Genomic DNA, 24,632 nt, shown 5'->3' with positions numbered 1-24,632 from the left:
AAGTGGACGGAGTGAGAAAAATCCTTTTCCTTTGAATCAGTTAATCCAGGACTATGATGTTGATGGTGATGGTGATGATGATGACGATGATGGAGGGTAACTGGAGGAGGTTGGAGGGGAAGAAAGGGAGTGAGGAATTAGGTAGGAGGATGGCAAGAAGGAAAATGGGGGGTTTGGAAACAACTCAATCTTTCCAGTCCTTCTTGATGTTGAGGTTCCATTCCCAGGACAGGTGGTCATGCTTGTCGTCGTCAGTGAACTTGGATTTAATGTTGTAAGTGCCCCGGGCCAGCATGCCTTTGGGTGCCTCCTCCAAGGGTGTCAGGAACTCGTATTCATCCGGCCGGGGCCCATAACTGCCCACCATGTAGTCAGACTTGTCAACTGAACACAAGAAACAGGTGAAGAGGTTGAAATTAAATAAGACTATATTAATTAATTGTCAGTGGAGGTTAGAGCAATCACATTTTTCAACAAAAAACTAAAAAACTTTGATTGAATGACCCCAAAAATCAAGATATGGAGGCAAAAATGCCCTTGTACGAGTTTATGTATTTTGCATTTATAACATCATAAAGCAAGAGTGATGCTCTTCCCAAATATCAGCGTGATTGCAAACGAGATATTGATTTTATACATCAGTTCAATAAACAAGTTGTTAATACTGGGTTACGTTTTAGACTAAATTATCAGTTTCAGTTTCCTTTTTCTCAGAAACAAAAATAGGAGTTCCAAGAAAAGGCATTGCCGAAACATGCAGGGGTGTTTTATTACTGAACGAATCCATGTAAACACAAACAAACTTGTAAAAGAATGAGTCCATGACTCAATCATGTTCCTGAATTAATCCGCCATTTGAATTAATTGGTTAAATGAATGATTCGCTCATTAATACAGTGACTTTCCGACACATTCTGGCGGCTTCAGTTTCCCCATTTAGTTTTACTGTCCGTTCCTACTTCCTGTTTGTTTGTGCATAATTATTTGCATGGCCTCTCTATCAAGCATACATGGGTTGCTTTGTTGGAGAAAGAGGTAGATTTCCAACATCCAGTTCCTCAAGGAACCGAAGGCTTTTCTAGTTAAATAAAGCAAAATCCCACCAGACACGCCACAGGATTTACATAACAGCATTCCAAGAAGAATGGAATAGGGCGACCCTATCCAAGTCCCTAATATCTAATCACATGACCAAAACTATATAATGCACATTGCACAAACCCCTTTAAAAAAAAACATGTGGATCATATAATTTCACCCCAAAATTAAAAGAAAAAAAGTCAAGCAATAAGAATATGCTGTTGCTCGAAAGAAAATGAAGGCCATTACAAAATGTTTAGCTTCGTGTTGCCAAATACTCATGAAAAAGTCACAAGTAAAATAAATACAATTATGTAATTTATACAGTACTGCATTTTTTTGCTGAATCCAAAATCGATCAATAAAACGAGAGAATACTAGGAGAACCTGGAAAGCAGCGTCTTTTTTTCTTTTGATTTGTGGGTGACACGCATGAACATGAATGCAAAATTGTGTATTTTTAAAGAGCACTTACTCTTCACCCCTTTCCTAAAGGTCTGCTGTACATACTTCAACCCGGAGACGATATCTTTGTTTACCTGTAAACAGATGTGAATACAAATGTGGAGCAGTGATGTCACGTTATTTGCCTGGTAAACAGGAACAGGTTCAGTGCAGCATGTTTGCATATGCAGTCAGTACACAACGTGCCGGTGTTTATCCCACAGCAGGTTTATTCACGCAGCTGTGACGTAATGTGGAAGTACAGGTGCTTTAAATAAGATGATAGAATAATTACCAGTAATTTACTGGATTATCCAGACACTAATGCAAGGTTATGAAATATAAACTTTAGTTATTTTACTGGAAATTCAGTGATAATGTAACTTCTCCTGTACACAGTTAATGTGCCGTGCAATTGTTGTACCATGCTAGAAGTTGTGTGATAGCGTTCATCCCTAGCAGTCACTGTTTAAATGTGTCCCGCTGTGATCATCTAACCTTGAAGCTGATCTTTATCCTGTACTCCACCGCCTCCTTCAGCACGAACGACTGCTTCTTGTAGGACTCCAGATCACCTGAGAGAGGAGCAAACACACGCTGAAGATACTACAGCGAACCCGTCAAAACACCAGCAAAGCATTGTGACATTAATATCCCTCACAGCGGGCCAAAACCAAAATATGAGAAACAGAATCACTGTCAGGTACTGAGAATAAAACTACCCAAAAGCTCTTTGGTTTTGGCAATTTGCACTATGACACAAAATGCATCAGTAATGTCCCTTGTGAATTAGTTAAAGTCCCCTCTGTGGTGAAAATCAAGCTTTTAAATGGTGTTTATATGTCTATGTGGTGTTTTTAATGTGCTTTAAGACAAACCATGTGTAAATTCATAAGTCGACACCATTGCTGAGTATTTTCTCCTTAAAACTGCAGTGAATCAAAGACAGTCTCAAAAACACGGTTTGAAATCACTGGTATTTCTGATGTCACAAACTACCTTGTAACCAATCAGATCAACGTGTGATCGTCAACCAGTGGATCTCTGAGCTGGTGCGAATGAGTGGAGGCGGGGCTCATTTGCATATTCATAGAACCATGTTTACTTAATCAGGCAAGGGTGTAGAGTTACATTCAAGTTTTTTTTTTTAAGGAAGGAAAAAACATTTACATGTGTCATTTTGGTGATCAAAGATGAGTTTTAAGGGATAAAATGATTGACTACAGGGGGACTTCAAAGCTTTTACTTGTCTTGAAAGGTCGATAACAAGTGTCTAAATGAGACTACGGAGGTTATCTATTTATATCAGCCATCCTGTTATGTTGGCATTGGCCATAAAAAAAAAAAAACATGTATCCGTTGACCACTAATGTAAACGTAAAAAAAAAAGTTGTCAGGTGTGGTATGAGGCTGACTGTGAACGACAGACTGCAGTTGAATCATGTTTCCAGCAGATGGCTGCAGGACACACACTCATCTCTCTATCTCTCTCTATCTCTCTCTCTCTCTATCTCTATATCTCTCTATCTCTCTCTATCTCTCTATCTCTATCTCTATCTCTCTCTATCTCTCTATCTCTCTATCTCTCTATCTCTCTCTCGCTATCTCTCTCTATCTCTCTCTATCTCTCTATCTCTCTCTCTCTCTCTATCTCTCTATCTCTCTCTATCTCTCTATCTCTCTATCTCTATCTCTATCTCTCTCTATCTCTCTCTATCTCTCTATCTCTCTATCTCTCTATCTCTCTCTCAGATTTGAGCTCTTAGGCTTGCTGTGCTTTATCTGGGTCATGTGACCGTAAGATTACCTCATACCACAGGTTTGGTTTTGGCTTAGTCATAACTTAAATAACACTCCCTAATAACGGCATGAATATATGAAAGAGAAATGAGCTCAGACTATTACACCAAAACATATACATTGTGTTGTGGTGTGATTGTATAAATAGGGTATTTGAATATATAACATGCTATAAATTGTGTCAAAATAACAGGTCTCATGCTAACCATGCCAAGTCTTATTTTCAAAACACATTTGTAATGTTCATTACTAAATAAAAGCTCAAACAACGAGGTTTGTATCCACATGTTTGAGCTTCCGCTTGCCATATTTGATGTGCACTGATGAATAAAATTAAAATGTACGACTCGATTCATATCGATTACTTTTCCGATGTCTTTATGAACTTTTGGAAGCTTGATTTTTTTTATATTGCCTTTCCACGAATGGATAAAAATGCTTGGGTTGAACGAAAGTCTTACGGGTTTGGAACTACATGAATTTTTATTTTTGGGTGAACTATCCCTTTAAGAACACAAGCGTTCTCTACTCACCTTGCAGGTCAAGGGTCAGCGGGGCGGGAGCCGTCTCACACACAAGAGTTAGCCGTGTCACCTGAACGTTGGGAGCGGTGGGATCTGCAAAGTGAACAAAAGACACAAGAAAATGACATAAGAAAAGCCGTAGATTGACATTTGTACATCCAGGGCCTGAATTTTATTTTAGAAAATGGCTGACTCTTATGAAAAGGATTTTTTAGACAAATGTATTAATTTACCTAAATGCTCACTTTACAACATATTTTAAGAGCATCCTGCAAATACCCCAATGCATGTGACGCTAAACATTATGTTCCTTTTTATTTATGACACTGATGCAATTATGTACCGAATAATATTTAAGCGCACACTTTCGGTTCAAGATGTTACTATGTGGTCATTTTCATTGCGCAAAAGCATTCACACAGCACAAGAGGATTTGATTTCAAACTTTGAATTCACTTTGGAAAACTGGAAAAACAGTGCAGTCAGATTCAAGTGTGTGATGATCTCCAAACCTCAACCAACAGGCCAATCCGATCCTCACTCTTTTTGGCAATCGAGCGCTCATTCTGATTATGGTCTTGACCTCTAAATGTGGCTATATTCATACACGTTGATCATTGTATTAATATTTTACACAATTAAGATGAATGTTGTCAAACGGTTCCTTTGTCAAAGAGAAAATTATACATTTAGTCCTGGTTCGCTTAGCGTTCACACTGTCATTTTTAACATCGAACTTAAAGATACAAAAACACAAGGAATAAGGATACGCTCACAACCTGATTGGACAGATTTTACGACGCATATTTTGCGACGGAATTTGCCGTACATCTAAAACAATGCTGTGTGTTCTGGGCTAAACGCGCTCGTTGTACGTGCGTACAAAATTATGATATTCTGACCAGCTGAGGACTCAAAAGGAGCTTATAAAAAGTGTAAAAGAATCAAAACAGCTCCACGTTTGCACACACAAATAAAAGATCTGCTGTGTGAAGACGCCAGTACTGAACCGTGATGGGAAACATCACCACTATGATGAGATAAAACAGGCATGCTTGAGAATTCAGCCCTTTTTAGGGTCACATCATGTCCTTTTTTTGGCTCGTTTACATGTCTGTGGTCCGTGTTTGTGTTCATATTTCATTCAAACCGCACCAGAGTTCATCTTTTCAGCGTCTCGGTCCACTTGTTGGGTGGCACCAGGGTTCGAATGTCAGTGTCCACACTTGCCAAGTGTGAACACACCCTAATATACTCGCTAAACTTGCATGCTAGTGAATAAATGTTTGTAGGAATTTCCCACACGGAAATGTAAAAGCGGAACTCGTGGGAATGAGTAAAATTATGTACAACACTCGTACCAAATTCAGGCCCTGATATCAGAGATGTGGCGGTCAGAACAGTAAACAACCACAGAGCAAACTACCCAGCAACCACTGAACCAAGAACTCCCTGGAAGTCTCACTGGAATGTTTCTCACTTGTGATGCATACGATTAACAACACCAAGTAAAATATTACATAAACACCATTTTCTTATCATCTTCACCAGAATGAAGTCCAATTTGGAGTAAACAATGAACTTCACTTCAAATATTAAAATAACGAATCCTATTCCAGATTACAGAGACGCTGACAGCTTGACTTCCTGAGGAATGTCCGAGCACGAGAACTTCCAGAAAACACTTTTGTTTGTTTGAGCAGCTCAACCTCCGCTAATGTCGTGAGATCAGGGCGGGTGTTTAGCCGGCCGGTTGAAGACGAGGAGCGGGTGTATTTGGGGAAAACAAACTTTTGCAAATCCATTTGCTGCCGCTTGTTCTATAAGCAACTTCAGAATTTTGTTTAGAGTACGACCAATAGCCCAACATCCGACGTCCGCGTAAACGCAGGAACTACACAAACACACAGCTGGAGATTATCATCATCATCATCATCATCTCTGACGTCTGTGTGGTGCTTTAGTCACTCTACAGTAGGAAGTGAGTTTCAAGAAGCTCTTCAGGTGAACCGTAACACACAGGGTTATTGTAATGGCGGACTGCTGATTAAAGCAAAAGGAGCAGGAACTCTTCGAGACGTGACCTCGTTTTTGAGAGACGATGCAGAGGACAGCAGACGCTAACCAAGAGTCTATACAGCTCTAGCCCAGAACAACATCATTTACCCAAGGAGGACACATTCCTGGATCAACATTATCTGATGGTCCTGGAACAACACGCGTATCTGGAGGAGAAATCACATGCTGAATATTTATCAAGCTACGGTTCAATACGTCACGATGCAACACAACATCAGAAGTGGATTGCGATTGGAGCTTCAGCAATCGTGAGAGAGGGAGAGGAGAAATAATCCTTCAAGAATTGAGTTTAAAACACTTGCGCTTAGAAATGTATGTTCTGTAATTGTGTTTGTTTCATATGATTTTGAAAAAGTTTCAATTCAGTGCCTCTAAAAATGTCATGTTGTATAATCATCAAAGAAAAGGCAATAACATCTCCCTGACATTGTCAAAGGTTTGGGGTCGGTATTCATTTTAAAATAATGTTCTTGAAAGAAGTCTCACGCTCACAAAGGCTGCATTTATCAGAAATACAGTAAAAACTGTAATATTCTGAAATGTTACCATTTAAAATAAGATATTTATAAGAATATTTAAGTTCAATGCTTTTAATATATTTTATAAATGCAATTTATTGTGATGCAAAGCTGAACCCAGTCTTCAGTGTCGTGATGAAAATCTCTTCTAAAACTAAATTTTTTTTTTTTTTTTTACACAAATGTTATGAATAATTGAAGTTTTTGAGGAGATATTTTAGAAAGAAATAGAAAAGTTTTTATTGACCAAACTCAGTCATGAGAGGCTGCAAGGGTTCTCTCCATTAGTCTGTCATATAAGCTACATAAGATAAAGATGAGAACATTATTTTAATGCTTTTAATGGTGAGACTTTTGTTTTTGTAATCAGGTTCTCAGAAATGATATAAAAATTTGCATTTTGCTTTATCAGCCAATATATCAGTTATAGGCTTTTAAAGCTGCAGTCCGTAGTTTTTCCTCTTTGTCGCCATCTCTGTTCGGAATCTGCAATTGCAGTTATTCGCGGAATTATCAGCTTTACATGGGATGAATCCAATGTTTTGAGGAGAATGTGCGGCTGTCAGTCGCCGCGCCGGTGTGGATACGGTCATTCGCAATCACAGATTCTACTTTTTGAAAGTATGACCAACATAAGAATTTTCACCGGAAAATTTCGTCTAAACAAGTAACATCCACTTTTGTTCTGACCAACTAAGGGGGAAAAGCATTGCAGTAAATCATGCTGATTAAATCTAACAATCGCTTATGTCTTTCCTGTCCAGCAGAAAAAAAGCCATCAAACCCCTTCAAAACACGGATTTCACACCACCTTTCAAAAGCCCTTCCGATATTTATCCTTGTTTTCGCATGGGCCGGTTGCAGTCTCTTTTTTTTGTAGCCACTCCGAAGTCCGAAGTCTTTTACATTTTACAACGGGTGAATCTCCAGTTGTCACTGGTGATTGTCGTTTGAACCTTTCTGGATCCGCCATCAAATTGATACGTTGAATCATATCAAGTGTTGCGAGAAAAGGCTATAAATCTCCACCTCCAACATCCTCACACTCAACATAGCCTACTAGCCGAGACTCCTTCTTTATGTGGACAGATGTGACGTAATGATGCAAACATGCTCGAATTTCCCGCGGAAATCCACCAGTACCATTGGAATTAAAAACATTATTACAAGCTTGCCGTTTTGAGTCGAGCTACGGCAAGCAGAGAGTTCTGAACACTGGCTGGTGATGTACTTGCTCAAATTTATTTTTTCAAATATTCAAATTTTTAACCCAAGAGTTACGGACTGCAGCTTTAAGTATAAAGAATTATCGGTATTAGCTGAAAATGTTCAGATCGGTGCATCCCTAAATGCAACTAAAGTATTTTTGAACGCATTAATGCAACAAAAAGTGGGGAAAAAGGAGCATCATGTGATGCGCCAATGAGTCCGAGTCAAGACACATTTTACATGTTTCCATATTTCATGAGGATTGTTCCAGAGGCGTAACGATTTTTATACCGTACAAACTGTATAAGTTTGTACATCTCCTAAACCTACCCATCACAGAAAACCTTCTGTGTTTTTACATTTTCAAAACAAATCACAAAATAAATTGTCCTTACAAGGATATTGCCATCTGTGTGGGGGCATTTTGTCCCTATAACATAGGGTTTATCAGAACCACACACACACACACACACACACACACACACACACACACACACACACACACACACACACACACACACAGGCCTGTAGTGCATGCCAAGACATACTAATCATATAAGCTAAAAATTAAAGCGTGTTGAAAGAAGAGCAGGTCCATGTGAAGAATTCTGGGAAAGGGACTGCTACACTGCGAGATGTGTGTGTGCGTGCGTGCGTGTGCGTGTGCGTGTGCGTGTGCGTGTGCGTGTGCGTGTGCGTGTTCGTGTGCGTAGAAACCTTCATCAAACTAGGCCAGAGCAGAGCAGAGAGAGAGTGAGTACGAGAAAGCGACACACACCTGCAGCGACACTGCAGTTGCCCAGCAGCGCCTCCTTGTACTTGCGGAGGCTTTCGTCATGCTGGTCGAGTTCCTGGATCTCCTGAAGGCTCTTCTGTGCCGGTGGCTTGTAGTTGACAGTCTCGCTCTGTTCGTTCTCCGCTGCGATAGCGGCCAGCTGCTCTGGTGTGGGCTCCTGCTCGGCCATGATGCACAGCTGGAGGGAAACGGCAACAGGGTTAGGGGGAGATTGCCACAAATATCGACAGCAATGGAGATCTGACCCACATAACGTCATGTGATCAGTTCCTCCAGCGTGTTAATTTTTAATACTATTAATGGATTTGAAATGAATTCACCAACGGAAGCGGCCTAATGTGGGCGTCTGTATTCAGCACTATTGCATTAGTGGTCAAAGCCAATTACTGTAGGGACTCAAATACACTACACAGCGCTGTGTGTGTGTGTGTGTGTGTGTGTGTGCTGCCTATTTTTAGGCTGATTCACGATTAAAAAAATGATATATCATTTCCCAATTTATTTCAAATGTATACAAGTTATGTAATATATCCTAGAGTTTAAGTTTATTTATGCTCACCAAGGCTGCATCTATTTCATGTCAAACACAGTAAAAACAGCAATCCATTTCACAATTTAAAAGTTTTCTATTGTAATATATTTCATTCCTGTGATCAAAGCTGAATGTTGAGTCTTCAGGGTCACATGATCCTTCAGAAATCAGTCTAATATGCTGATGTGATGCTCAAGAAACATTTCTGAATATACAATGTTAAAAATAGATGTGCTGCATCATATCTTTGTGGAAACGTTACCATTTAGTTTTACCAACGTTACCATTTACATGATTCTTTGATTAATAAAGTTCAAAAGAACAACATTTATTTGAAAAATAAATCTTTTGAAACATTAAAAGCCTGTACTGTCACTTTTGATCAATATATTGTATTAAAGTACTAATTCCTCCCTCTCTCTCTCTCTCTCTCTCTCTCTCTCTCTCTATATATATATATCTCTCTCTCTCTCTCTCTCTATATCTCTCTCTCTCTCCTTGAATATTCTTAGTTTATATACAGTAGTTAATATTTGAAGTGGATCAAACACTTTCATCAAAGTTATACCTGAATTTTGAACAATACCCGTTCTTGTCTTAGGACAACTTCGATTAACGTTTCTGATTCACTTCGATTGTCGACTGCTGTAGTTTTTAAACACTGTAATCTACTTCAGTCCGTGCAGAACAAACATACATTCGTAAACCGATTCACAAACTAATGACTCTAAAGACTGTTATCTTTGCTCATGACAAATTACTCTCTGACAACCAGTTCCTGAATTAGCATGTGATTCGCTCGCTGTCTGGACGTTTACATCCCCATGTCAGTATCACGTCCTGATGTCTTCAACCCAGCGAGGCCTTTCAAAGACGTACGCTAAATGAAGAAGTGAAGGCAGAGAAACAGTCGTGCTGCAATGCAGTGGGCTTGGAACAGAAAGTGCTTGTGTTCTCTCCCTCCTGGCGCACTAAAGTCCGAATGATACGACTGCTTCACCTTTACCGCAGCTTCTGTAGTTTCCTGTGTTCTGCAGAGCTGCAGCACACTTTGCTTCAACTGTGGCCTTTCCTTACATGGTGTTGGCGTGCGAAACACACAAAAATCACACTCATAACAGAAGTGCTTCGACACTTGGAAGACGCATCTGCAAAAAGAGCATTCACGATTCGCTGTGATCTTTTGCGCTTGTGATTTTGGCAAGTTGCTGACAAATCCAGGCCAAGTTCTAGTTCTATAGCAGGTTTTTTATTAAGAAGTACAATTTTGTAGGGGCGTTTCAGTGATGCTGAATATGTGAACCACAGAATCCAGACATAAAAAAATAAAAGAATAATTACTGTACAAATGCGGAATGTCATGGAATTTGGCATAATTTTTAATGAATAAATCAAAAGTAGGGCTGAACACCAAAATAAATGGTGATATGGACTAGTGTCTGTGAATATTAAACCGCAAAACTACAACAACAACAACAACAACAAACTGCTATTTAAATATGTAGTCTGCATTTTCTACATATCTGTGTGCGAGTGAACGGTGAGGTTTTATAAACTACACAAACTCAAGCATGCGTGACATTCATGATGTTAATAAAAAAAAGGTTATTAAACCTAAGGATTTTGTTTTATTTGATGGATTCAGTACAAACTGTAATATTGTGAAAAATTACGCTTTAAAATAACTTTTTACAATTTATTTTCAGCATCATTACTCATGATATACACATGATCCTTCAGAAATCATTATAATATGCTGATTTGCTGCTCAAACATTTCTGATTATTATCGATGTTAAAAACAGTTTTGTGGAAACTAGCACTGTCACGATACTGGAATTTCGATACAATACCTTGAAAATGTTCCATACCACAGGGGAAACTGCCATATACTGTATACCACCATACAGATCATTTATTATTATCAAAATGTTTTTACCATTTGGGTAATTTGGTTTGCAAAATTGCAATAGCTTACACACAGAACAGGGAGGCTTTACTTGGGTCATAAATATCTTCAATTTAAATCATAAATTGAATAAACTAAATTTACATAAAACAAAAAAGTAAATGGTCAGTAATAAAAAAAATGGAAACGATAGCACAAATAAATACAATAGAATAGAATAAAGAGACAAATTAAATAAACATGGCTTTAAGTTTTTCATGTGGGTCTAACAGTAGTATTCAGTAAGAAGTATTACAGAAATTAAAGTAGGCACATCAATGGAAAAATAACACTGATAGTCTTTAATGTAAAAATGAAATACTGATTAATGCTTACAATTAAAGTTACAGATGTTATTCACTTATGAGAAGCGAGTGATTATCTCTGTCTTTTTTTTATGTGATTAACGTGACTGATAGCAGCAGGTTTATTAGGCTGCTGTCCCTTTAAGAGCTTAAGCACGGATCCAATATACTGTCACACAACATGCGTTTTCTCTCGACTATTTATGTTCCAGAACTGACTGTATTCACCTGAATACTCTGCAAGACGGGCATTTTGGCATAATTTTGCATGTATTTGACCGTTTATAATCCATTAGGTTTGAGGTTTGAGAGGCGGCTTTATGTTTTACGACAATAGATCAATGGTGCACAGGGCTCGCAAAATTTCAAAATCGCTGGTAGCCCTTCGGGCAGGCACTCTTCAGATTTTGGTAGCCCGAAATGAATTTTACTAGCCCAGATAAAAAGACAATTTTTCAATGTAGAAAATTGGTTAGGAGTCAAAACAATGAATGAAAAACTTTTTTCAAAACACAAAATATCAACAAATATGCATCTGGTTCTAACTGAACTGAAATGTGTGTGACAAGTATGGAACATGAATCAGTCATGTCTGTGGCTCAGCCCCCAATGAGGGTATAAAAAAAAAAAAAAGGTAACACTTTAGTTTAGGGTCTAATACTCACTCATACTCAGTCAGGGGGGTTCGAGAAAATTTTGATTTCTCTGATCTACATTATGTGCATTTTAAGATGTTTTGAAGGCCCAAAAAAATGGATAACAATAGCTTTAAAACCATGTAAGGCAGCTGGGCAGCTGATTATTTTTCTCTCCTCATCAGCATCACACTACTATTCTCTTTGTCTTCCCCTCCTAAAGCTGAGCTTTGACTGATATAGGCTTTTCATTTTTATCTGTCAGTGAAGTAAACATAGGGTCATCTGATAGGTTGATTTATTAATCATTTTCTCAGACGCATTAATTTACTGAAAGCTATAGGAAAGCTAGGTAGCCTAAGTTTATTAAATTCATTCACAGTATGTACACATTCATTATTGATCTTATTCCTAATACAGGGCCGTAGACAGGGCTTTATAATCAAAGAGGTCCTGCATTTAAGGTTATTAGGGGGTTCAACTTTTTTATTTCTCTGATATGTCCATTTCAAGACATTTTAAGGCCAAAAAAGGATAAGAAATAGCTTAAAACAACGTTAGTGGGCAGTAGATTATTTGTCAATACCTGCTCTCACTTCTTATCCATCACTCTTTCTTTTTCTCTCAGTCTCCTCATCTTGCCCTGTCTCTTCCCCTCCTAAAGCTGAACTTTTTTAATTCACTGAAGGCTACAAATGGTATATTAATTCTCAACATGTACACATTCATTATTATTCTTGTGCCCAACATGAAAACGGCTTTGTTAATGCTCTGTTAATGTCCCCTCACAATGACAGCAAACTAATTATTAGTCACTTTACATAGGCCTATTTTCAGTTCAAAATGGCGAAATTCGACAAAAGTATATTCGTTTGTCTGATAATTTTTGTCATTCGTTTCACATTTATGACCTAAAAAAACTGTCAAATATGAAATGTTTAGTTTAGCTACTTACATCTTATCTCGCACTTGACCGTAAACTGAAGCGAGTCGCTCTGCTCAAATTCGCGCTCAGAAGCTTCTGTGTAAATAAAGCCCGCCTACTTTGATTTGATTGGTCATCTCAAATATTCTGACATTGACAGACCAATGAGATGAACACACACACACACACACACACACACACACCCTGTCCTCTGTTTCTGACGTGCGCTCTTGCTTGGAGCCACTGCGGATTGAAGATGAAGAACGCGCTGAATCTGATTATAACAAGACTTAAGCGAACAGTATTTCAGATAGCCCGTCGGGCAGGCCGGTTATACATTTTGGTAGCCCGAATGGAAAACAATATAGCCCCGGGACGTCGGGCAGGCGATTTTGCGAGCCCTGGTGCAGACGTTTTTAGTGTGAGCGCGAAACCTTTTGGGAATGACAATACAAGCACTATTCAACCGGAGAGAACAGAGACTAGTGAGTGACAGGAGGCGGGAGTCACTTCACCATCGGAGAGAAGAGAGATAGAAAGTGCATCTGATATCAGTGAATCGATACTATTATTATTATTACGGAGTATTGGAACCGTTTCAGATATTTCAGTTTAGATACTTTGATAATCTTTTTGTTTTTCAGGATTCTTTGATGAATAATCTATTTTATATTGTTGGAGCATACCTAAACATTTTAAAACCTGTTATTTTCAAAGCAATTAACATTAAATAATGATTAAAATACTACTACTAATAAGAAACGAGTTAAACTATTTGCTGAGTTTATACTGAGAGCCGCAGCTACATGCATGCGTTATCTTAAAGGGCCTTAAAGTCGTCAAGAAGAGAAATTCAACTTGGCCGCCAACAGCACAACAATTTCTATAAACCAGACAACTTGTTTCAAACAAAGTGCAAAGATCTGCCAGCTTATCTGACAAATAGTTGTAATGAGGACCACATATGAACAAACGCCGTGAGATATGAACCGGGAGAGCCAGGGAACAGAGAAAAACACATCCTCTCAGCATATGGTGTACTAGTACAGTCTGTAGGTCCTGCATATCGAAGACAGATGTTGTTTGCGTAACACTTCGGGAGACTCACAAACGGACTGCATTACTGGTGCACACAATGTAGAGTGGTTAGCGGTTAATGTGCTGGTGCCAACGAAACCCAACAACACTGTTTTCTGCTCTATCCCTTATCATTAATATGGAAGGACTATCAACTAGAAAATTACACAATGTAATCAATAGAAGAGTGTAACATTCAAGGAGAATCTTCAAAGTCATCTTTTGCCTTGTGAAAACAGTCTCAGCGTTGGCAGTGGATGGTTTTGGCCACGGTCAAGACAGGAATTCAGATAACACTGCACAGCTTTTTCCATTCTGGGCCTCTTCACACTCCTGACAGGGAATGGGGCCGTTCTCCATCAGCAGGCTCTGGCACGCCGGTCCAGCGGCTAGCTTTTCAAGTTTAGGATCACAAGCGAGAGGCACATAATGGGTTGTCGTCATGTTCCCATTGGCCCTTTAAACCAGGCGTGTCCATTCCTGCTCCTGGAGGGCCACCTTCATCGCAGTTTGGCTTCAATTGATCTGACTTGACATTTCTAGTGATCTTGAAGAGCTTGATTATCTGGTTCAGGTGTGTATGAAGCTCTAAAAGTGGGCATGCGGAAGAGGACATTGAGAAAAACTGCTTTCCTTGATTTCTGGATATAAACGAGTCGTTGATGTAGGGGTGAAACGATTATGAATAATAGCCATTTTGGTGGTGGAATAATCGGAAAATAATCTATAGAAATAATAATGGTTAGTTCCAGCCCTAGTAGAGACCAATCGGACGCTGTTTTACAGATGGAGCGCGCTTGGATTGGATGGATCGTTTAGATCGACAGGTCTTGATTTACCATGCGCCACACAATAGGAGCACAAAGCTGAAAGAGCGCTGGAAGATCATAACTCAACCACAAGGATTTTATTACTTGTTACTTATGATTATAAATACTTTTATGATTTTACACATACAAGTAGTTCTTATGTTCAGTTAAACACTCAGATCACTTGTTTGGAGAGGTTGTTGGACTTGATAAAAGGCTACCCGTGGTTCCAAATCCCATAACTTTTGATTGCTTTGAGATATCAACACAAAAGTTGGCCCAGATGCAGTTGACATGATTAGCCGTGTTTCCACTGTCGGACCAAAACCTATGTTTGTTGGTTGAGTAGATGGTAGTTTCAACTATAACCCCCAGCTTGGGTGGGACTAAGCATCACCAATCATTCCTGTTTGGCTCACACCGTGTCCTAATTACATGTGACGCCACAACATGCAATATAAGGTATCTTTTCAATGTTAATCAGAGTTTTTGTCCTAACCAGCCACGACAGCGACAGGAACAACAAACACAAAGTGTGGCAATGATAATCTCAGGTACTGTTTATGTGCTTTATTTAATGTGAAAAGCATGCAATGTGACTTTGAATATCATTTAGTGCTCCAGCTTTGTAACTGTAAAAGCAACAATGGATAATTCACCTCAGATCTTGACATTAAACAAATGTAAACAAGAACGTTCAAACGGTGAACAAACAAGTGTGGTAAATATTGTTTTAGCAACTCAGCCTATGTATTTTTAATAATGTTTAAATGGTGTAATATTTGTGAATTTGATTATGTAGCTACTTATCCATTTTCTTGCGAGTGCCGTCAAGATTACTCTCTGGTGCTGTGCACTTGCCGGCGAGACTCCGCCCACAGGCTGTTCTGATTGGCTGTGGGTTTTGATTGATTTTGACGCATCTCGCAGTCGTGTCACATCTAGTGTGGACAGACAAATTATTTGTCGCTGAAATCTTATCGCATTGCGTCTGGTTAGGACACGGTGTCAGAGGAACAAACCGCATGGGTTTCTTTGACGGATCAATGCTGATCAAAACTTGATGACGCAATCACGTTCACTATGGAGCCTCTGAATCTTCTCTTTACAAGACTTTTTAAAGCATACAGATTGGATTAGCGGTTCAAAAGTTATTAAACAGCACAATAGTTATTTTCAGCCGCGGGCGACTGTATCGGTCTTTAAGGGTTAAAGACATCTAAAACGAAATTCAGCTCAAAACTCACTTTCAGCGATCCGATCGGGATTCTGATCATCATAAGAGGCAGAAATATTTACATGCAGAGGTGGGTAGTAACGAAGTACATTTGCTTAAGTATTTTTGGGGAACCTTGGCATTTTTGCGAGTAGATTTAAATGTGGGATCTTTAACTCGAGTACATTTCTGTTTCTGTACATTATTTCACTGTGCATCTTTTCTGTTGAACTCTTGTCTGGTTGACATGGTAGTTGTATTCAGTGATAGTAAATTATGACAACAGTGTTTTAATGAACACTGACCTCCCTAGTCGAGAAGCTAAACAGGCTGAGGGAAGCAGAACAGAAAAACACCCGTGAGTAATAAAAGCAGAGCTCATGTCCCTTTCTGGAGCTGGCTAAAGTTAATTAAGACTGACGAAATACAATCCGTTTCTGCTGAAGAATCAGCAAAACATGAAAACAAGGTTGAGTTCAGCCTGTAAGCATTTATGTCCAGATGACATCACTTTAGCTGCCAGAGTAACAAACAGCCTTAGCCATTTGGCAGCTGCCTCAACGTTAATAAAACGCAGAAAGGAGCGCTGGGTAATTTCACACAGCTGAGCATGACGGCGAAACCGTTTAACAAGGGTGTGGCAGTTCTTTTCTAAACATAGGCAGCAAGTACATAACCAAGGGAAACAATAGCAGGTGACTTTATAAAGCGTCTGGTCGATGAAAACAAGGCAAAGTGAGCCGTCAAGGCCAGTTCACGCACTTGATAGTGGAGACGGCTTGAATTTGACGTTGGCATCACCCACTTTTCCATCCGATTCTGTCTAATTCACTCTAATTAGGGATTATCCAGAAGTGTCATCACTAGGGAAGCCTGAGCCGGACTAACATGTTAGTCTAAGGGTTACAAAGCCCAAGATTAGGCTCGTTACTGAGCAACCATTAAAACTTAACAAGATTATGAACTCAAGATTAGTGCTAATTAAAGGGGGGAAGTGTCGGTAAGAGCGGTGGGATGTCAAACGGTGCCAGGTAAAGAGGATTTACCTGACAAACCCAATCAGTTTCCTCAAGAGACTCCGTTGTCCTTAGGTTTTAAACTGAGTACAGCAAAGACGTGTGAAGTCTAAGTTGAAGTGACTCTAGGCTATAAATTCTGCATTGATATAGCTACTCGAAACGGATGATATAAATAGTTTGATGGGGAAGAAAATGAGGCTGTTGAACAATAGGGCTTCAACACCTATTGAAAACATTCCCATTCTTCTCAAGTGCAGTAGCTTGGCTGGCATGTGACGTCCAGCAAGTAGGGCGAAAATAAATAAATAAATAAAAAAGTGTTGATGATCATACAGCCAAATAAACATTGTTACATGTGAATTGTCAAAGTAAACTATTGTAATGCTTAAAACAGAAGCCTCTAGCTCTGGATAATAATATTGTTACGTAAGGTGATCTTACAGCCAGGAGACTGTAGCTATGGAGAGCACTCGTGTTAATTAAACAGTAGGTCTACTCCGCTGGGAAAGGGAAAGTGAGACTCTCACTAGATGCTGCTTCGTTTTCCAGACATAGCCTAACTATTTTTCACTCTGTTGACAGGACTCCAGACAAAAAAAAAAAAAAAAAAAAAGACACTGGCACTTCATTTGAAACATTTCTCCAGGTTGACAGACCACAACACTGCACAGAAAAATAAGTTTCTGTCCCACTTAACCCCAAACCTCAACACAACAGTAACGCATCCCGTGGCCGCCACAACAATGGCTATGTTTACATGCACAACTTTGTTTTAAAGATGCTCTAAGCGATGTTGGGTGACGTCACTTCTTGTTGAAGTTCGAAGTATTGTCAAACAAAATACTTCACCCTCCTCCTCATCCCGTCCCCTCCCGTGCTTTCTGAAACAGTCATGAACCATTTAGAAAAAACAAACTGGATTTATGAAAATCTGTCCAGCAAAAAAAGAGCCACCTGAATGTCGGATTGGAAGCCCTTCTGCCGGCGGAGGTCTCGCCACCTTTTCAACGCTTTCTGATGTAAATTCGGGAATTCGTGTTCCTTCTCCTTTTCCCTATACTTTGTTATTTGTTCATTGGAACGTCGTCTCTTTGGTCGTGTGTCGGCCATATAAAAATTCTCAAGAATATACAATTTTAACGTTAGTCATTGTTAGGACATCTCTCCTCTAGCTAACTTCCCTCTTCATGCCTAATAACCCCCCAACCCCCAATCCCCACCCCCAAATCATTCTTGTCGGTTATTGGCTGGAACACTGTTTGTTATGTTTCCTGGTCCAGGCTGGGCCAGTTTGTTTTTCTTGCCATTTGTGGAGCCTGGGCTGTCTACAGAGACCGCGTTTTTTTTACAGTGTGTTCAGGGGACAGGCAGCTAGCGGATAGTGAGGAGATGTTTGCTCTGTGTGACAAAAAAAAAAATGACATCGCTAAGAGCACCTTTAATCGGACTGAATTCATTCCGATTGATGAATCTGAACATAGTGTTTACATGAAAGCTAAACAAGTGATCGGGTTATAGGTCACAAGCTTCAAATCGGAATACATTTTTTGACATGCGCACACTGCAGGAATACAGTTTCCCGATTGTTTGCGCTTAATAACCATTCTCCCACATTGGTTCTTTATTTGTTTTAAACAGCAGACTTAATATTTATCCATTTCTGGTCATAATTTGGAGACAATGAGTATGAACCGTTGTCCCGTGCTGCTTATATTGATCACGCAGTAAAACGGCCCCTCGATTTCATTCGGATCAATGATATCGCCGTCAATCCAATTACTAATGGATTATTTGGTTGCATGTAAACGTAGCCATTGTGAAAGATTTAACAGTAAAAGAGTAAACTGAATCTGTGCCGCATGGACAGATGATAAGGCAATATGGGAAGAAAATCCACAGGGACAAGCACAAAACAAAGTGGGGTCAAGTAAAAAGGAAACAGACGTTTTCCACCATCAGTCTTAAAGGAAGATGAATTGAGCCCAAACAGCCACAGTGTGCAGGAACAACAATTATCCCCACCGTCGAGTCATGTGTAGCTCAGCACAACGGAGGAATTGTGGGTAACAGAGCACCACAAGTACTTGGCCCGAACCCACAAAGACTAAACTTAATTAGAGTGGCTGAGTCAGTAAAGAAACACTCTGAACACACGCCAAAACACCACAGGCCTCAGCGTGGGGTGAATGACAATATTCCTGGGCAAGTTGAAACTATTTGAACTTCACATAATAAACCACTAAATTCAACATTTAATCATAAAATGACAGCAGGATAAGTTAAAGATGCACAGAACAGATCAGCTCGTGAATAAAACCCACTGAATAGGCTCAAGTGCAATTTGCTTCCCTACGCTGATGTATTTCCTTTTGAAACAGGAAGCTGGGGTGGGGCACATCTTTAAGTAGCCAGTAGAGACAGCATTGAACCATGATATGCTACTTGTTACTGCTAGTCAGGTGGTTTTAGATGGTGGTACAATGTCATTAAAGGGAAGATTTGATGGGATACGCCCAAATGTGCAACATGAGTCATCAACATAGTCTCTATCCTAGAAGAGAAAGACAGTTTAATTTTAAATATGGCTATCTGCTTAAGATTATATTTATAATTCACTTTTAGGAAGAACTGAAAGCCACCGAACTCTTAATTTAGATAGCATGGGGTCTTAACACATGTCGAAAGTGACGCATTCTGAGGATAGTCTGGAAAATTCCAATGTAAACAAGAGGAACATTGTTCATATCCCTGCCTCACCCTGGAACTCAGGGAATACTTCTATAAACAATCCATCATTTTCCTATTGGCCTTAGCTCTCTATTCCTACTCACGCAGCCTTCTAAGGCAGCATTCTTACTGAAATAATGGACCCTCATAAGTTACCTCAAAAGAGATGCAATTTTAAGGTAGCTTCCCTAAAACAATATATTAAAATCACCATGAAATCCAAATGGACAAGTCTAGCTAAATGTTTTAATGTAGCAGTGTGCGATAATGGGATTTGTCGATAACGATAATGTGTGCTTGGACCTTGACGGGTTTAGACTCCCAAAGCTTTTGAAATTCTTCATATTCTGTCCTGTGGTTAGTTCACAGCAGTGACAGACATTAACCTTTTCATTAAAGGGTGATGTCACCTTAAATTGATTTCCAATGGCATTTCTACTTTAATAAGGGCAATTTTTTTCCAACCTTATTAGATGTAAGCATCATGTTTAGTCAAATCTTACACCAATTTTGACATAATAATATTATATTTCAATATTAAGACAGACTGCTACCATTCAAATTAAATCAGTATCAACTAAATCTCCCAAAAAACTATTTGTTTACTGTATAAGTGGCACAGAAGCTGCATTTGAAGCAGCATTTAGATGTGTTTACACTTAAGGGGGTCGCACACCGGACGAGAAGCGCAGTGCCGCATCGCGCAGCGCCACATCTTTAAAATTCGAACACATTATTCTCTATGTGTGTACACACACCGGCGGCGCCATTCGGCGTCTGTCCGAGGCGCCCAATGACCTTGTTCAAAATCATGCCGCGCCACAGAGCGCCATTTACATAGTTTTATATTACATTTACATTTATTTGTCTCAAATCGTAGTTAAATGTAAACTGACTTCACCCTGTGCTGCAATATACATTTAGTTTTACATTAATTTACAGAAATCAGCTGCTTGAATGAAAATTGCTGATGTTATCGGATTTTCAGGTGAGATTCTCAATTCATTCAGTTAACGGACGCTCTGAGGTAAAGTGAATTCAGACTGCAGACATAGAAACGATTGAATCTAATTGTACAGTACAATCATAACATAGTACAGACATTATTTTAATTCCATAATGTCCTTAAACATAACAATATTGCTGGCCATAAACTGAGAAAGTGCGCGTCCGGTCTGAGATACCTTGAGTTGTCCTGGACGCGACGCGGCGCTCCGCTTCTCGTCCGGTGTACGACCCCCTTTACAAATTAATTAGCTAATAATGCTATGAGATTAATGTTTTTAAAAATATTATATAGAACAGTGAATATACATGTGTTTGTTTTAATGAAATGATACTTTAAATATGAAACTAAAACTGCCAGTAGTTGGAGCCAATCTGACACTGTTTTAATGAGCGGATCATTGAATAATTCATTCAACTGATCCAATCAAATGGCTAATTAATTCGTACAAATTAGTTAATTCACACGAAGCAAGTGACTATCTTTTATAAATGGATTCACTGAATCATTTATTTGTAAAAAAAATGCTGATTCATTCAGGACAGAATTACCACGGAGTTGCTCAGAGACGCACAATGGTTCTGTTGCGGCTTTATTTGGGGACAATAAGGGGTGGGACAATAAAGTTATCTATTGTAGCCAGATACATTTCAACCCCTACCCCTCCACAACTCAACATGAAATGTGCAATTAACAACAAACCAACGATCTAATCAATTCCCAATAGACAAAATCAAGTCTCTCCCTACATGTTTTTTCTCCTTTGAGAAGCCGTTTCAATCACAACTTCTAATTCATGCCGACTTCAAAGCAAAGGTTTCATATGCTGACAATTTGATAAGCGTGCGCTGGAAATCAAAATTATGCTTTTCAGCAATAAGCCCCTTGAAGCCGTGTTTTACAGTGGATTTAGAACAGCTAAGTGGCATTGTTAGCTACAACGCGGAGGGGAGTGCCTAAAACCCCCTTAGCTGTTCTAAATCCACTGTAAAACACGGCTTCAAGGGGCTTATTGCTTTTATAAAACGGTTACTCCATAAAAATATTCATTTTAATATTTATTTTATTCATAAAATAAACACCAGCAACAAAAAATATAACGTTATAACATTTATTCCTCCGCCAAGCAACGTAGTTCCAAAGAGGTTGCTAAGCAACACATGCAGCAACAAAGAATCACAAACGGCAGTTGCTGAGTACTAATGTCATGCGGTCACAGGTGTGTGTTTGTTGAGTAATTTACAACGGCTTCGAACGCGACTTAACCAATCAGAATCAAGGACCGGAACCATCCGTTTCAAAAAACTAAAATAATAACCTATTAAAAGGGTGCAGTGAGAAGTGTAGAGCGTCGAGCAGTAGACATGAGTGAAAGCAGGTCAATGGTGTGTTGCAGGTTCATCAGCACCACTAAGGGAGGGGGTGATTTAGGTTTGGCCAACTTGTGAAGAGATTTCCCTAGCAACAGCCATGAGCCTCGTACCTCACAATCAATAACACTGCCTGCATCAGAGGAGAGTCAGCCGTGCTGTTGGTAATTTTAGTTCGGGATTGGCTCAACTGAAAACAAACATGGGAGCGATCCCTAGGGATCCCCAAGTATTTTTGTTAAGTTGAAGGTCAGACATGTCAGGGGAGAGCAGTGCAATTGTCATTGACCTAATACTGCCTAAAAAAGCTTGAGAAGCGACCGAGGTCCTTGAAGACAGAAAGAGACACGAGGATAGAGGAGACAGGAATAGATCACACTTCAAGAAGCCCCTCCCAGCTTTGGCTCTTGTCATAAACATGCTAGGTCACACTGTAGTGGTGGAAACCCTGTTCAATGTTCAGAACTACAATAACTGCCACAACACATGAACTAAGCCAAGTTGTGCTTTAAGACAAACCATGTGTAAATTCATAAGTCGACAGCATTGCTGAGTATTTTCTCCTTAAAACTGCATTGAAACAAAGACAGTTTTAAAAACGTGGTTTGAAATCGCTGGTGTTTCTGACGTCACAAACTACCTTGTAACCAATCAGATCAACGGGTGATCGTCAACCAGTGGATCTCTGAGCTGGTTTGAGTGAGTGGAGGCGGGGCTCATTTGCATATTCATAGAACCATGTATAATTAATGAGGCAAAGGTGTCAAGTTACATTCAAGCTATTTTAAGGCATGAAGACATTTTAGTTTCAAGGGGAAAAAAAACTTTTAAATATGACATTTTGGTGATCAGAGATGAGTTTTAAGGGATACAATTATTGACTACAGGGGGACTTAAAAAATGTTTTAACAAAGAAACAAACAAAACTTTTTTTTACAATTGTATTGTACATGGAGTGGGTTTCCTCAGATGCTAACATGTTGACATAAGGTGGCACCAGCACCTGATTTGGTAGAACTGGGGGTGGGGGGATAATTATTGCATTAATAATAAGCGCAGTAACTAATATTACGTTTATTTCTTAGAAATGCACATTTGACAGTAAAGCACTGAGCTTGAGTTGAGGTGCAGATTAAATTAATTTATTAGCAAAACTAATGTTATTAAAATCACATTAAAAATCACATTTAAATGGGATAATATTTAGAGCTTTGAAGAGCTGGAAAAAGAGTGAAGCAGTTGAAAGTCCTTAAACTTAAAATACATCAAATCCATAGTGATTTGTTCGTGAAAAGCATAGGTGAAAAGGCCTTCTTAACTTGTTATAATTCTGCGCTGAATTTGAACGCTTCCCACTTGATCTCGCAGCGATGTTATTGATACTGCGGGTGAATTCAAAAGCTTTCTCACTGGTTCTCCTGGCACTGTGTAGTTTATTATGATACCAACATTTTTGATATCAGCGAAATTCCACAATTATTAATACCACAGGGAAAAACTAGCCTATATGAAGAGCTGTGCTAAAACAATATTATTATTATTTTTTGGTAGATAAATGCTGTTTTACACGAATATTGTGACACGAGTGCTAATAAATGTTACATTGCAAGTTGCAACCATGGAAACATTTGGATTTGTGCTGAAATAGAGAGGTAAGCAACATGTCATGAGCCCATAAATAAAGCCATTTGTTGGCTTTGTATTTTGTTTTGCAATCTGGTCACACGATTTTCCACAAATTTAACAATACTCCATGAGTTGTTCCACTGGACATGGAATCTCTAGTTTCTTTTCCCAAATCTTCACTCATGTCTCACCCATTTTTTTTACAGAGGACTGATTATAAACATTTCTTCCTTTCTTTCTACTATATTCACATCCTTTACTGTAGTAAAAAGTAGAAAAACGCTGTAGAGCAAGGTACCTTTTTGCTTGCACATCAAACTCTATTTAACACTGTTTGTGCTTGTTAGACTTGGTGAGGAACGTCAAGTTTAATTGTATAGCACATTTCACACACACACCGGTAATGTAGTTATACATGTTCTCTGGCAGCGCAACATTAAATATAGCCTAAATGTGTTTGTCTTTGTTTTGCAACTGCAGACTGAATGAAAAATCACATGGACAAGCTGGTATGAACAGTTTATTTAATATACGTGTATATATAAACAATTATTTATTTATTTTTTTCATTTCCACACGCCTAACGTTTTTGTACAACCGGAACTAACTTGCTTTTCAAGATTTTCTTCAAACTGTAAACTGACGAGCATTTACGCTAATGCCCACTAATACAAGCCCTTCTTACAGCAAAGCTAAAAGTGAAACACATCCGTTTGCATTATGAATGTTACTCTGACATTCTGTGAAATCAAGCTTGCATTTCACACATCAGTTTTGGGAACTGTCCGTTTCAACTTTGTATATAAGAAAAATATTGCAGTTTAGTACTGTGAATTGTTATATTAATTCATATAAATGAATGTGCTATGTATGTAAATGAATGAGCATGTGCAGCGCTATGACTAAACAGTTTTATTTGAGTTAGAGTTACTTAAGTGAACAACTTTTTTAGGACCAACATTAAAAAAAAAGTAATTCAATCTAATTG

At 38.9% G+C, this 24,632-nt stretch overlaps 1 protein-coding gene across 1 annotated transcript in view; it reads right to left on the bottom strand.

Annotated features, from left to right (window-relative positions):
• Positions 1-41: 41 nt before the first annotated feature.
• Positions 42-24,632, bottom strand: part of arhgdia (Rho GDP dissociation inhibitor (GDI) alpha) — a 31,067-nt gene continuing 6,476 nt past the window's right edge. The window contains exons 2-6 of the mRNA XM_082187434.1: positions 8,433-8,628; positions 3,858-3,941; positions 2,023-2,099; positions 1,556-1,619; positions 42-384 (exon numbers count right to left, since the gene is read on the bottom strand). Of these exons, the coding sequence (XP_082043560.1) occupies positions 185-384; positions 1,556-1,619; positions 2,023-2,099; positions 3,858-3,941; positions 8,433-8,619 (612 nt within the window). The 5' untranslated portion in view covers positions 8,620-8,628 and the 3' untranslated portion in view covers positions 42-184. The remainder of the gene's footprint in view (positions 385-1,555; positions 1,620-2,022; positions 2,100-3,857; positions 3,942-8,432; positions 8,629-24,632) is intronic.

Source organism: Leuciscus leuciscus (assembly GCF_965113295.1).
Source record: "Leuciscus leuciscus genome assembly, chromosome: 1".
In the NCBI taxonomy this organism is placed as follows: domain Eukaryota; kingdom Metazoa; phylum Chordata; class Actinopteri; order Cypriniformes; family Leuciscidae; genus Leuciscus; species Leuciscus leuciscus.
This window is presented reverse-complemented; position numbering and strand designations above follow the sequence as displayed.